This window comes from Myotis yumanensis, unplaced genomic scaffold (assembly GCF_028538775.1).
Source record: "Myotis yumanensis isolate MYYU_CA2020_CCGP unplaced genomic scaffold, mMyoYum1.0.hap1 SCAF_1, whole genome shotgun sequence".
In the NCBI taxonomy this organism is placed as follows: Eukaryota; Metazoa; Chordata; class Mammalia; order Chiroptera; family Vespertilionidae; genus Myotis; species Myotis yumanensis.
In genome coordinates, this window is record NW_027223752.1 from 108,843,657 (window position 1) to 108,857,683 (window position 14,027).

The window sequence follows — 14,027 nt, forward strand, 5'->3', positions numbered from 1 at the left end:
ATGTTATCTCCAATTTATAAAGGAAATTAAGTTTATATAGGGACAAACTTAGATGTCCACTTTGGTGGGAAGCGCTGGAGGCTGTCCCTATAGAATTAAGATTTCATCCCCTGTTGCATTTTAAAGAGTAATATAAATGAAAAAACTTCATTAAACAAGGGAATTTAAATAACATTTTAACAACATGTTCAGATGCATCATAAATTGTAGATGCTTAAAAAACAAATACTGAGGGGCCAAGTACTACATCTCTTATTAAATATATACCCAGGAGAGACAGAGGCAACATCTACAGATAACACAGTTCCGGCCTTAGAAGAGCTGCAAAAGTCATATTTGTTAGGATGCCAAGGAACCATGGTTACAATGGGAAAAAACTCAAGAAGGTTGAAAGCTCATGTGACTCAGGATATTGGAGACAAGGCGAGGCAGCAAAAATAAAAAATATGTTCTTCATCAAGCAAGAATAGGCTGCATAAATTTGAAATCACTGGTTGGGTGAAGTGAAAAAGAAACAACACAAACTGTCCAGATATAGACAGAGAATTGGGAGGGGGACGAGGTGGAGCAATCTTCTGAGTTTTGCTTTGCATGTTACATTATGGCAGCAATATTCATCTTCCGAAACACAATATATGCGACAGGCAAAAATTATATAATTTTGCTTTGAAACTCCTAAGAGTGTGATTTTTTTCATATATATATATATATATATATATATATATATTTAATCTGTAGTGTTGAGATTATTATAGATGTCCCTCTTTTTCCCCCATTGCCTCCCTCTACCCAGTTCCTGCCCTGCCCCAGGCCTTCACGACCCTATTGCCTGTGTCCATAGGTAGTGCATATAAGATCTTTGTTTAATCTCTTCTTGGCCACCTAACCCACTTCTGAGAATCGTTAGTCTGTTCCATTTCCATGTCTCCGATTCTATTTTATTCACCAGTTTGCTCTGTTCATTAGATTTCTTATTCATTTATTTTGATTTTTAGATTCAATTGTTGATAGGTATGTATTTGTTGCCATTTTATTGTTCATATTTTTTATCTTTTTCTTTTTCTTCTTCTTCCTCTTCTTAAAGAATACCCTTCAACATTTCATATAATACTGGTTTGGTAGTAATCAACTCCTTAAGCTTTTTCTTGTCTGTAAAGCTCTTTATCTGACCTTCAATTCTACATGATAGCTTTGCTGAGTAAACTTGGTTGTAGGTCCTTGTTATTAATCACTTTGAATATTTCTTGCCACTCCCTTCTGGCCTGCATAGTTTCTGTTGAGAAATCAGCTGATAGTCTATGGACATTCCCTTGTAGATAACTAACTGCTTTTTCTTGCTACTTTTAATATTCTCTCTTTGTTTTTAGCCCTGGGCATTTTAATTATGATGTGTCTTGGTGTGGTCCTCTTTGGGTTCCTCTTGTTTGGGACTCTCTGTGCTTCCTGGACTTGTAAGTCTATTTCTTTCACCAGGTAGAGGAAGTTTTCTGCCATTATTTCTTCAAAATAGGTTTTCAATATCTTGCTCTCTCTCTTCTTCTGGCATCCCCATAATGCAAATGTTGGTACACTTGAAGTTGTCTCAAAGGCTCCTTACACTATCTTCATATTTTAGGATTCTTTTTTCTTTTTGTTCTTCTGGTTGGGTGTTTTTTGCTTCCTTATATTTCAAATCATTCATTTGATTCTCAGAATCCTCTACTCTACTGTTGAATCTCTGTATATTATTCTTTATTTTAGTCAGTGTATTCTTAATTTCTGAATGGTCCTTTTCCATTTTTTTGAAGGTCTGTAGAAGATTCTTGATTAACCTTATAACTGTGGTTTTGAACTCTATATCCAGTAGTTTTCTTTCTTCCATTTCTTTCATTTGTGACATGCTTCTTTGTCTCTGCATTTTGATTGCTTCCCTGTGTTTGTTTCTATGTATTGGGTAGAGCTGCTATGTCTCCTTGAGTTGGTAGAATGGCCTTGTTTAGTAGGTGTTCTATAGGGCCCAGTGGCTCAGCCTCCCTAGTCACCTGAGCTGGGAGATCTAGGTATACCCCTCTGTGGGCTGTGAGCACAGTCTTGTTGTAGTTGAGATGTGATTGCTGTTGGTGTCACTGGGAGGAACTGACCTCCAGGCCAATTGGCTGTAAGGACCAGTTGTGACTACAGTGGAAAAACTGCTGTGCAAAACACCCCTGTGGAGCACAACTTGCTTCAGAGGGGCTTTAGTGCTCACAGAGTCTGTTCCTTGAGTGTGTCACTTACGGATGTGTAGAATTGTAATCTGGTATGGTCTGACACTGACCACTAGGTACACTGACTCTAGGGTGTCCAGGGAGGTGCAAAGCCAACCACTGCCTGGGGCTACCCAGCAGGAGCTACAGAGAGATCTGCAGATTCCTCCTCTTTATATTGTGTTTGAAAGTGCCCAGATGAGGCCCAGCTATGAAGCAAGGCAGGCTGGTGCTGGTTTCGGGTCTTGGGTGTTTTATTGATAGGTTTGGGGCTCCCTGACCCATATGCAGCTTGCTTGAGAGATTTTAGCCTGGGCAAGGACAGGCCATTCATATGCAAAAGCCGCTGCACACAGCATGGGTGGGGTTGTAAACTGGATGAGGTGATGTCTTAGGGAATCACCAGGGTGGAGCAAACAGAAAAGCCTGCCAGTCAGCCCTGCGACCATGGGGTCCCAGCACAGGAACAATGATCCCTGCAAACACCTCCATCTGGGAGAAAGCTGCCACACCGAATTCCTGCCTCAATGCTACACAATCTAGTTCCTGCTTATATGTGTCTGTGTTCCCAAGAGCCTTGCCCTGGTTCTGGAGCTCAGAGGAAACAGGATCTTGTAAGTTCAGTTTGTGGAGCTGGCCTTTTAAGAGGAACAGCTGGGTCTCCAGCAGCCTCTGTGTCACTGAGCCCCAATCCACACTGGTTTTTATAGCCCATAGTTCTTACTGCCCATAGAGACTTCTCTTCCCAGCTCTGGGACTGGGCCGGGGGTCTGGTGTGAGGCTGAGACCCCTTGCTCCTCAGGGCAGCCTCCGCAGAGATGATATCCCTCCTGATTAAAAAAGCAGCACACGTGAGTGCTGGAGCAGCCCATTCTGTGCCTCCATACCTCCTACCAGTCTTGGTGTGCTTTCTTCTTTACTTCTCTAGTTGCAGGACTTCCATTCAGCCAGCTTTCCAGTGGTTCTGAATGATGGTTGGTCTGCATTTTAGTTGTAATTTTGATGTGGTTGTGGGAGGCAGCGAGTACAGGTGTTTGTTTACCTATGCCACCATCTCCAAAATCAAGAATGTGATTTTTATTGAAAACTCTTCTTCCTTGTCCAGTCAGTGTGGCTCAGTTGATTGAGAACTGACCCATGCACCAAGAGGCTGTCAGTTGGATTTCAGGTGAGGGCACATGCCTGGGTTGCAGGCTTGATCCCCAATAGTGGGCATACAGGAGGCAAGCAATCAATGTTTCCTCCACATTGATGTTTCTATCTCTCTCTCCCTCCTTCTCTTTCTAAAATCAATAAAAATGTGTTTTTTTTGTTTGTTTGATATTTTTTAATGATTTCAGAGAGGAAGGGAGAGGGAAAGAGAGAGAGAAACATCAATGATGAGAAAGAATCACCAATCAGCTGCCTCCTGCACATCCCCCACTGGGGATCGAGCCCAGAACCCGGGCATGTGTCCTTGACTGGCATCGAACCCGAGACCCTTCAGTCTGCAGGCTGATGCTCTTTCCACTGAACCAAACCAGCTAGGACAAAACATGTTGGGTTTTTTTAAAAGACATTATTACCACCAAGCCAGCAATGCAAGAAATGCTAAAGGGACTGCTGTAAAAAGAAGAAATAAAAAGGCAAGAAGGAATACAAGCATAAAGAATTAAAATAGTGACAAACAAGTACTTATCAATAATAATATTAAACGTAAATGGATTAAATGCCCCAATCAAAAGACATAGGGTAGCTGAATGGATAAGAAAACATGACCCATATATTTGCTGTCTAAAAGAGACCCACCTCAGAACAAAGGATTCACACAGACTGATAGTGAAGGCATGGAAAACAATTTTTTAGTCAAATGATAATGAGAAAAAGTTGGGATAGCAATACTTATATCTACAAAATAGACCTCAAAGTAAAGGTCATAACAAGAAATAAGGAAGGCCACTTCATAATACTAAAGGGAGCAATTCAATAAGAGTATATAACTCTCGTAAACATATATGTACTCAAAGCAGGAGCACCCAAATACATAAAAAAAACTTCTGGAAGATATCAAGAGAGAGATCAACAGCAATACAGTCATAGTAGGGGACTTTAATACCCCATTGGCACCACTGGAAAAATCCTGTAAACAAAAAATCAGAAAAGAAACAGCAATCCTAAATGATTCACTAGATCAGAAGGACTTAATTGACATCTTCAGAACATTTCACGAAAAAGCTACAGAATATACGTTTTTCTCCAGTACACATGGGACATTTTCAAAGATAGACCACATATTAGGACACAGGTAAAGTCTCTTTAAATTCAAGAAGACAGAAATCATACCAAGCATCTTCTCAGATCACAATGGCATAATATTAGAAATCAACTACAATAAAAACAATGAAAAAAAAATAAAACACTTGGAGGCTAAATAGCATGCTATTAAACAATGATTGGGCTACAAAAGAGATCAAAGAAGAAACAAAAAACCATCTTGGAAACAAATGACAATGAAAACACAACAACCCAAAATCTATGGATACAATGAAAGCAGTCCTGAGAGGGAAGTTCATAGCTCTACAGGCCTACCTGTAAAAAAAAAAAAAAAAAAGAAGAAGAAAAAATGGTAATAAATTATTTAACCTTGCAACTTAAAGAATTAGTAAGAAAGCAACAAGAAAAGCCCAGAGTAACCAGAAGGAAGGAAATAATAAAGATCAGAGCAAAAATAAATGACATAGAGATAAAAAAAAACAAAACAATACAAAAGATCAGTGAAACCAAGAGCTGGTTCTTTGAAAGGATAAAGAAGATTGATGAACCTCTAGCCAGACTCACCAAGAAGCAAAGAGAGAGGACCCAAATAAACAAAATCAGAAATGAAAGAGGTGAAGTAACAACTAACCCTACAGACATTCAAAGGATTGTAAAAAAAATACTACAAACAACTCTATTCCAACAAACTGGACAACCTCAATGAAATGGACCTATTCCTAGAAAAATACAACCTTTCAAAACTCAATCAGAAAGACTGAAAAAACCTGAATAGGCTGATAACCACGGATGAAATTGAAACAGTAATCACAAAAGTCCTGGACTGGATGGCTTCACAGGGGCGTTTTACCATACATTCAAAGAAGAACTAAAACCTATCCTTCTCCATTTATTCCAAAATATTCAAGAGGAAGGCACAATTCCAAGCTCTTTCTATGAAGCCAGCATTACCCTAACTCAGCTGTGGGCAAACTACGGCCCACGGGCCGGATCCGGCACGTTTGAAATGAATAAAACTAAAAAAAAAAAAAGACTGTACCCTTTTATGTAATGATGTTTACTTTGAATTTATATTAATTCACACAAACACTCCATCCATGCTTTTGTTTCGGCCCTCCGGTCCAGTTTAAGAACCCATGGTGGCCCTCGAGTCAAAAAGTTTGCCCACCCCTGCCCTAACCCCCAAACTAGATAAAGGCATTAGAAAGAAAGAGAATTACAGGCCAATATCCCTGATGAACATAGATGCCAAGATCCTCAACAAAATTCTAGCAAACCGGATCCAGCATTGCATTAGAAAGATCATACACGATGACCAAGTGGGATTTATACCAGGGATGCAAGGATGGTACAATATCCGCAAATCAATAAACGTGATGCATCACATAAACAACTGAAAGACAAAAATCACATAATCATATCAATTGATGCAGAAAAGGCATTTGACAAAATCCAACACCCTTTTCTGATAAAAACTCTCAGCATAGTGGGAATAGAGGGAACATACCTCAACATAATAAAAGCCTTATATGACAAACCTACAGCCAACGTCATACTCAATGGGCAAAAACTAAAAATATTTCTCCTAAGAACAGTAACAAGACAGGGATGCCCTCTTTCACCACTTCTGTTTGACATAGTACTAGAAGCACTAGCCATAGCGATCAGAAAGAAGAAGCAATAAAAGGCATCCAAATTGAAAACGAAGAAGTAAGATTGTCATTATTCGCAGATGGCATGATATTGTACATCAAAAACCATAAAGACTCTATCAAAAAACTACTAGACTTAATAAATGAATTTGGCAATGTAGCAGGAATACCCAGAAATCTATGGCTTTTTTATACACCAATAATGAACTCAAAGAAAGAGAAACTAAAAAAACAATCCCATTTACAATTACAACAAAAAATTAAGATACCTAGGAATAAATTTAACCAAGGAGGTAAAGGGCCTGTACTCAGAAAATTACAGGACACTTTAAAAAGAGATAGAGGAAGACATAAACAAATGGAAGAATATACCATGTTCATGGATTGGTAGAATCAACATCATTAAAATGTCTATATTACCCCAAGCAATCTATAGATTCCATGCAATCTCCATTAAAATACCAATGGCATATTTCAAAGACCCAGAACAAACTCTCCAAAAATTCATCTGGAGTAAAAAAAGACCCCGAATAGCTGCAGCAATACTGAGAAAGAAGAACAAAGTTGGAGGGATCATAATACCAGATATCAAGCTATATTACAAAGCGACTGTTCTCAAAACTGCCTGGTACTGGCAGAAGAACAGACATACAGACCAGTGGAACAGAACAGAACAGAGAACCCAGAACCCAACCTAAGCCATTATGCTCAATTAATATTTGACAAAGAAGGCAAGAGCATACAATGGAGTTAAGACAGTCTCTTTAATAAATGGTGTTGAGAAAATTGGACAGATACTTGCAAAAAATAAATAAATAAATAAACTAGACCACCAACTTACACCATACACAAAAAGAAACTCAAAATGGATAAAGGGAAACCGAAACCATAAAAATCTTGGAAGACTCCACAGGCCGAAAAATAGCAGACATATGTTGTAGCAATATTTTTACTGATACAGCTCCTAGGGCAATGGAAACAAAGGAGAAACTAAACAAATGGGAATACATCAAAATAAAAAGCTCTGCACAGCAAAAGAAACCATCAACAAAACAACAAGAAAGCCCACTGCATGGGAGAACATATTTGCCAATGTTATCTTTGATAAGGGTTTAATCTCCAAAATTTATAGGGAGTTCATACAACTTAACAAAAGGAAGATAAACAACCCAATCAAAAAATGGGCAAAGGACCTAAATAGATACTTTTTGAAAGAAGACATACAGAAAGCAAAGAGACATACGAAAACATGTTCAAAGTCACTGATTATCCGAGAGATGCAAATCAAAACAATGAGGTACCATCTCACACCTGTCAGAATGGCTATCATCAACAAATCAACAAACGACAAGTGCTGGAGAGGATGTGGAGAAAAAGGAACACTCGTGCACTGCTGGTGGGAATGCAGACTGGTGCAGCCACTGTGGAAAACAGTATGGCATTTCTTCAAAAAATTAAAAATGGAACTCCCATTTTACCTATTGATCCCACTTCTAGGAATATATCCCAAGAAACCAGAAACACCAATCAGAAAGTATATATGCACCCCTATGTTCATAAGAGCACAATTCACCATAGCTAAGATTTGGAAACAGCCTAAGTGCCCATCAGCAGATGAGTGGATTAGAAAACTGTGGTACATCTACATAATGGAATACTACACTGCTGTAAAAAAGAAGGAATTCTTACCATTTGCAACAGCATGGATGGAACTGGAGAGCATTATGCTAAGTTAAATAAGCCAGTCAGAAAAAGATGAATATCACATGATCTCACTCATTTGTGGAATATAATGAACAATATAAACTGATGAAAAAAAATAGAACCAGAGACACAGAAGCATCGAACAGACTGTCCAACCTGAGGGAAGGCTGGGGGATGAGGGGGTAAGAGATCAACCAAAGTACTTACATGCATGCATATGAGCAAAACCAATGGACACAGACAGTAGGGGGGGAGGGGGGTGAGGGCTTGTGCTTATAGGTGGGAGTGGCGGGGGAGAGGTCAATGGAGGAAAAAGGAGACTCATGTAATATTTAAACAATAAAGAATTTAAATTAAAAAACAAAACAAAAAACTCTTCCTCCTCACCACAATTTTCCTTATATATGTATGAGAACGAATTCCATCCAAACATTAAATTGTAAGTAGTTTGCAATCCACTTGAATTATCTCTGGTCTTTGCTTTACCTTCAAGATGTGGTGTCTCCAACTTTTCTTACAATGTAAATTAGTAGTTATGAACAGTATAAGCTAATCAATAGTTTTTACTATTAAAATTCCTAAGCCCTTTCTCTTCTATGTAAACTAGTAGAGTTCTTCCCTTACTTTTAAATTGAATGGTTATATTTATACCATAAATGTTTGATAACTCCCTGAGGCATACGATTGTACATATTTATAAATGTTAATTTTTTCTCAATATATGATGAAAAACATATTGCTCATTCATATTAACCTTTGACTTTTAATTGTCTTGGCTTAAAATACTTTGCGATTTGGAAATACACACTCATAAAAATATCTTGTTAGTTTAGTTCAAGGAAAGCATGAGAAATTCATAAAAACAAAACAGAAATGTTTTTAAAATCATAGATTATTAATATAGTCATTGAAGACATCACATTATACATATACTCTGTTGCAGTGGTTTTCAAACATTTTGGTCTCAATATATCTTTATGATCCTAAAAATTATTAAGAACTCAAAATAAAAATATTATGTATTATCAATATTGACTGAATTAAAACAGAAAGCTTAAAAATACTAATTACTTTATAAAAATAAAATTTCATGTTAACAGAAATTATATTTTTACAAAAAATACCTCTTTTTCCAAAAATAATAGTGAGAACAGTGGCACTGTTTTATATTTTAGCAAATCTCATTAAAACCTGGCTGAAAAGACAAGATTTTTCTATCTGATGTGCATTCATTCTACCACAATGTCACATGACATGTTGCCTCTAGAAAACCCCACTGTATAGCTGTGAGAGAATAAGAATAAAAAGATTGCCCTGGCCGGTTTGGCTCAGTGGATAGAGCATCAGCCTGCGGACTGAAGGGTCCCAGGTTCGATTCTGGTCAGGGGCATGTACCTTGGTTGCGGGCACATCCCCAGTGGCGAGTGTGCAGGAGGCAGCTAATCGATGTTTCTCTCTCATCGATGTTTCTGACTCTCTATCCCTCTCCCTTCCTCTCTGTGAAAAATCAATAAAATATATTTAAAAAAAAAAGAATAAAAAGATAAACAACTTCTTATTATGAAAGTAGTTTAGACCTCCCTGTGAAGGGTACTGTGAACCCCAGGGTTCCCTGAGGTACACTTTAAAAAACTGCTGCTTTATTGAGCTATTTGCAACTGCTTTTCTTTCTTACATTATAAACTTACATGTCTCCATGCCTTCATCATCATCATCCACTGTGGGTTTATCGTAAGACTTGTCAATGGCAGCTCTGAAGCTCTCGTTGCACCCCCTTCCTCTGATTATCCGAGGTCGTGGGCGATGGAAAGGAATATCCCCATTCAAAGTCACCTCAGCAACTGCTGTCTGAAGACTTTCTAATGAGCTTGACTTCTTCAGACCTAGGGAAGGTCCCACATCTCTGCTGGGGGAACCTTGGAGGGTTACAAAAATAAAATGTTAATTAGAACTAGTGGTGGAATTTATCTTCCTGAACATTTACAAATTAAGGAAAAAATTAAGTCATTTTTATTTTTCCCAAATATTTATTAAATTTTGTCTATTTTCTTTATTTTCATGAGGTAAAACTTTAAGCTTTAAGTTATTAATTTCCATTTTTGGCCCAAGTGAAATTTTTGTCAAATCATCTGCTCCTAGTTATGTAAATAATCTAAAAGAACCAGAATAACCCAAAGGCTCACTAGTAGAGCACAAATAATGAGAAGGCTAAGGTAAACAACCAAGAGTACTCTTTTCAACTTCATTGAAATTAGTTTTTGATAGTTCAAAATTTGGAAATATATTTCGAATTTTTAACAGAAGTTACACTTTCATATCAATGAGCTCCATCAAGTACAGTGCATGTTCACAACTCATACTTAAAGAGAGCACAAAAGACTACATGTCACCGATACCATTAGGGCACCCTGACACCAGGCTGAAACCTCATTCTGGGCAGTATTAACATTCCATGGAAAGAATCAATACAAGACTTGAACAGAAACAAATTACATAAGGGCTCTCCCTAGATAGAGGTAACAAAGGAGAGACTGAAGAGCTGACATGAGGAGTTAAGACTTCCAGACCTGGAAATAATATCTCCTTGAGAAATAAGTGCTAACCAATTACCAAAAAACTTTTCAGTAAGATGGAGGGAAGAACTCAGAGAATTCACAATTTGCCCCTATTTCTTGAGATCGAGGGCAGAAAGGCCTGAGATAACACCAAGAGCACCATGCTTTAGGAGGCAATCAAAACAGATTTCTTTAACTAGGTAAGCAAGTGTCATCCATCACTGCCTAACCTGGGGCTTAAAAGTAGATAAATTTAGGCTCTAGATTACTGAAGTACCTGCTTTGTTCTACCACCTGGGAAATCCAAGTTACAAATTAGTTCTTCACGTACATGATTAGAAAAACTCATGCAAACAAATGGGCAGGTGGGAGAGACTAGTTTGTCTCTACATGGGTCATCAGCCTCTCGATTGATTAATAATTCAGAAGTAGCTTTGGTAAGGTATTACTAAAAGACATATGGTGATGACATAGGCTTTTTATGGCTCAGAGTGTAAAGCTGAGTAAAAATTAAATTCAGAGAGTCAAAACAAGAATTATCTTTTTAAGATTCATTTACATTACATCTTCACCTAATTTTCACAATGAGATGGCAATTTTAAGTTTAAATATGTTAAAAATGTAACAGGCAAAAAGACAGACAGATGATTCCAATGAAGAAATATTATCCCATAATTATTGTGCTTGGGAAGAAAAAGATGATTTATTTAACTTTCTCAATGTAGGTTTGCATATATATATAGATTATTTTATGACAAAAATTCACATAAACTATTTCTTTCCAGAATGATCAATAATACTTTTTCTCTTGATAACATTAGTATAACTTTTGACAAGTTTGTGTTCTAAATACCCATAAAAGCTATGTCACAGGATGGAAACAAATTTTGTTCCAAGTAACTGAACAAAAAATTAAGAAATCAAGGAACCAAAATGAATAAAGCAAATATTTGGTGATTTCTTGGTTTCAAAAAATGCACAAAATAAACTGATGAACATTTATAGATCCAGCAACATACAAGCATAGAACAAACAAAAACTTCAGAGGGAAGGTGTGGATGGGGGGAGAGATTAACTGGGGAACTTATATGCATGTATGCACAGCCCATGGACACAGACAATTGTGTAGTGAAGGCCTGGGAGGGGCTGGTGTGGGGTTGAGAGGGTCAATGGGAAAAGAAAACAAAGGGGACATCTGTAATACTTTCAACAATAAAGATAAATTTAAAAAATAAAATAAATAAAAACTTGGAAGAAATATCCTTGGGTGATAGTTAACAAAAAATAAATTTAAAAAATACATAAATGCAGGCAAATCTGGGAAGCAAAACAAAGTATAACTAAACAAGCAATAGATATTTTGTAAGTGTAAATCAGAGGTTATACTGTAGAATAACATTTTAACAAAATGTTGATAATTATCAATGGTGTGTATGGGATATATGACAGATCAATGAACTACTGTCTCTATATTAATATATGGTTATTTTCACAATAAAATATTATAAAAACAAAGCATCTATAATTTGTGAATCTATAACAGGGATCAGTAGATCTGGGGCCAAATCTGGAAAAAAATTTTGAAACAAACCTTGCCTGTTTGTTTACATATATTTTATAGCTGCTTTATGTTACATCAGAATTAAGTAACTGCTATAATGGCCTCTGTAAATATTTACTATCTGGTCTTTTACAGAAAGAGCTTGCTGATTCTTGATCTGTAAAATTGTTATTATTCACCTAAGTATTATATTTGTCAAAGAAACTTTAACAAAGGTTTAGTTAACTAATGTGTTTAAATTCCTGGATGAGGGTTAGTGAGATCCCTAATATTAAAAATTCCACATTTACTAGTAAGGAAAATTGAAAATTTGTTTCTTATTAAAATATGGGCAAAGAATTAGTGGTATTTACAAAACACAAAAAAATCAATTATCTTTTCATTTTTAAATAATATTTAAAGCTCCTTATATAAATCTTTTAGTCCGTTAGGATACTTTATTTTTTCTATTCAAGGATTAAACTGTTAGCAACCCAATTATCTTCTAATTCCTGTCCTCTCTTTTCTTTTAGAAAGTAAATTTACCTCCCAAATATCACAAAACCCGTAATTCCATGAACTAAATGAAAATAATAATCACACTGTTTTCCCTAGGTCTCGTTTTCTATTCCTGCCCCTCTTGCTGAAGAACAAGTATAGAATGTCTTTTGCAAGGGCAAAGAGAAATGGAATTCAGTTTTCATTATAAAAGGCTTATGGCTAGACAGACAATCTATGCTAAAAATTCCACTATGACTCTACTAAAAAACTCTGGACTAAACTATAAAATCATGATAATCTTAAAAATTCAAGTGAAGTGAAATGAGAAAAATAACTGAAAATTTGTTGTCTATATAATAATTTTATTTTTTGCCCAAGCCCAAGTTTTTCCAATTTAATTTGTAGGATGGTCTGCACATCCTACATAATAATAATAAAAGGCTAATATGCACATTGACTGAACGGCAGAATGACCGGTTGCTATGATGCGCACTGGCCACCAGGGGGCAGACACTCAATGCAGGAGCTGCCCCCTGGTGGTCAGTGCACTTCCATATGGGGAGTGCCACTCAGCCAGAAGCTGGCTCATGGCTGGCCAGTGCAGAGGTGGTGGCAGGAGCCTCTCCCACCTCCGTGGCAGCACTAAAAATGTCCAACTAACGGTTTAGACCCGATCCCTTGGGGGCCTAAGCCTTTAGTTGGACATCCCCCGAGGGCTCCCTGGCTGCCAGAAGGATGTCTGACTGCAAGCTTAGGCCTGATCCCCTGGGGAGTGGGCCTAAGTTGACAGGTGGACATCCCCCAAGGGGTCCTGGACTGTGAATGGGCGCAGGCGGGGATGAGGGACCCCCCCCCCCCCCCCCCGCGAGTGCACAAATTTTTGGGCACCGGGCCTCTAGTAGTAAATAAAGAGAAAAAAAGCTCTTTATATCTAGGATGTTAAAACACTATAAACACGATTCAATTAAGGTGATAAAATTTCCCTTCTCACCATGAAAGTTATTTAATGTTTCCAGTTAAAATCTGAATATCATTATATTTTAATCACAATGAATTGTTCTATTCTTTTTTAGTAGTAGTGAGTTGTTTAAATTAAGTATTTTCCTTTACTTTACCTAATTGTCATAATGTAAAAATTCATATTCTTTATTGAATTTTTTCACTTTGGTTTTTATGAACATTAATTTGGACAGAAGTTACTTCCTAAAAATACTGTAAAATAATATCTCCAAAAACTAAAAATTATTTTACATATGAAAACTATCAAAAATGATTTTCTTTCACCTTAGTTCAAAATTTAAATGAATTTTGTTTGATAAGAGAAAAAACTACTTACTAACAGCTGAGGCTATAGTCAATTGCTTTGCACTACAGTGAATCCATGATTTATTGGATATAATTTTTACAATCTATCTTTTACTCTACAGATTGTGAAAACTCCAATTCACAATCATCTTTACATATATATGTGGGATACACATTTTCAAACCAATTACTACTATAGGTTAAAAAGGTGAATTGAACCTAATTAGTGGTAAGTGGTATAATTGCCACATCATACTGGACCTAGAATAATTAAAACACTATTCTCAATTGT

General features: G+C 36.8%; 1 protein-coding gene across 23 annotated transcripts in view; it reads right to left on the reverse strand.

The window, feature by feature from the left end:
• PARD3 (par-3 family cell polarity regulator) overlaps nt 1–14,027 on the reverse strand; it is a 798,768-nt gene that overhangs the window by 262,907 nt on the left and 521,834 nt on the right. For all 23 annotated transcript variants that reach the window (XM_070429321.1, XM_070429362.1, XM_070429354.1 and 20 more), the window contains one exon: nt 9,523–9,750. In XM_070429321.1, coding sequence (XP_070285422.1) covers nt 9,523–9,750 — 228 coding nt within the window. The remainder of the gene's footprint in view (nt 1–9,522; nt 9,751–14,027) is intronic.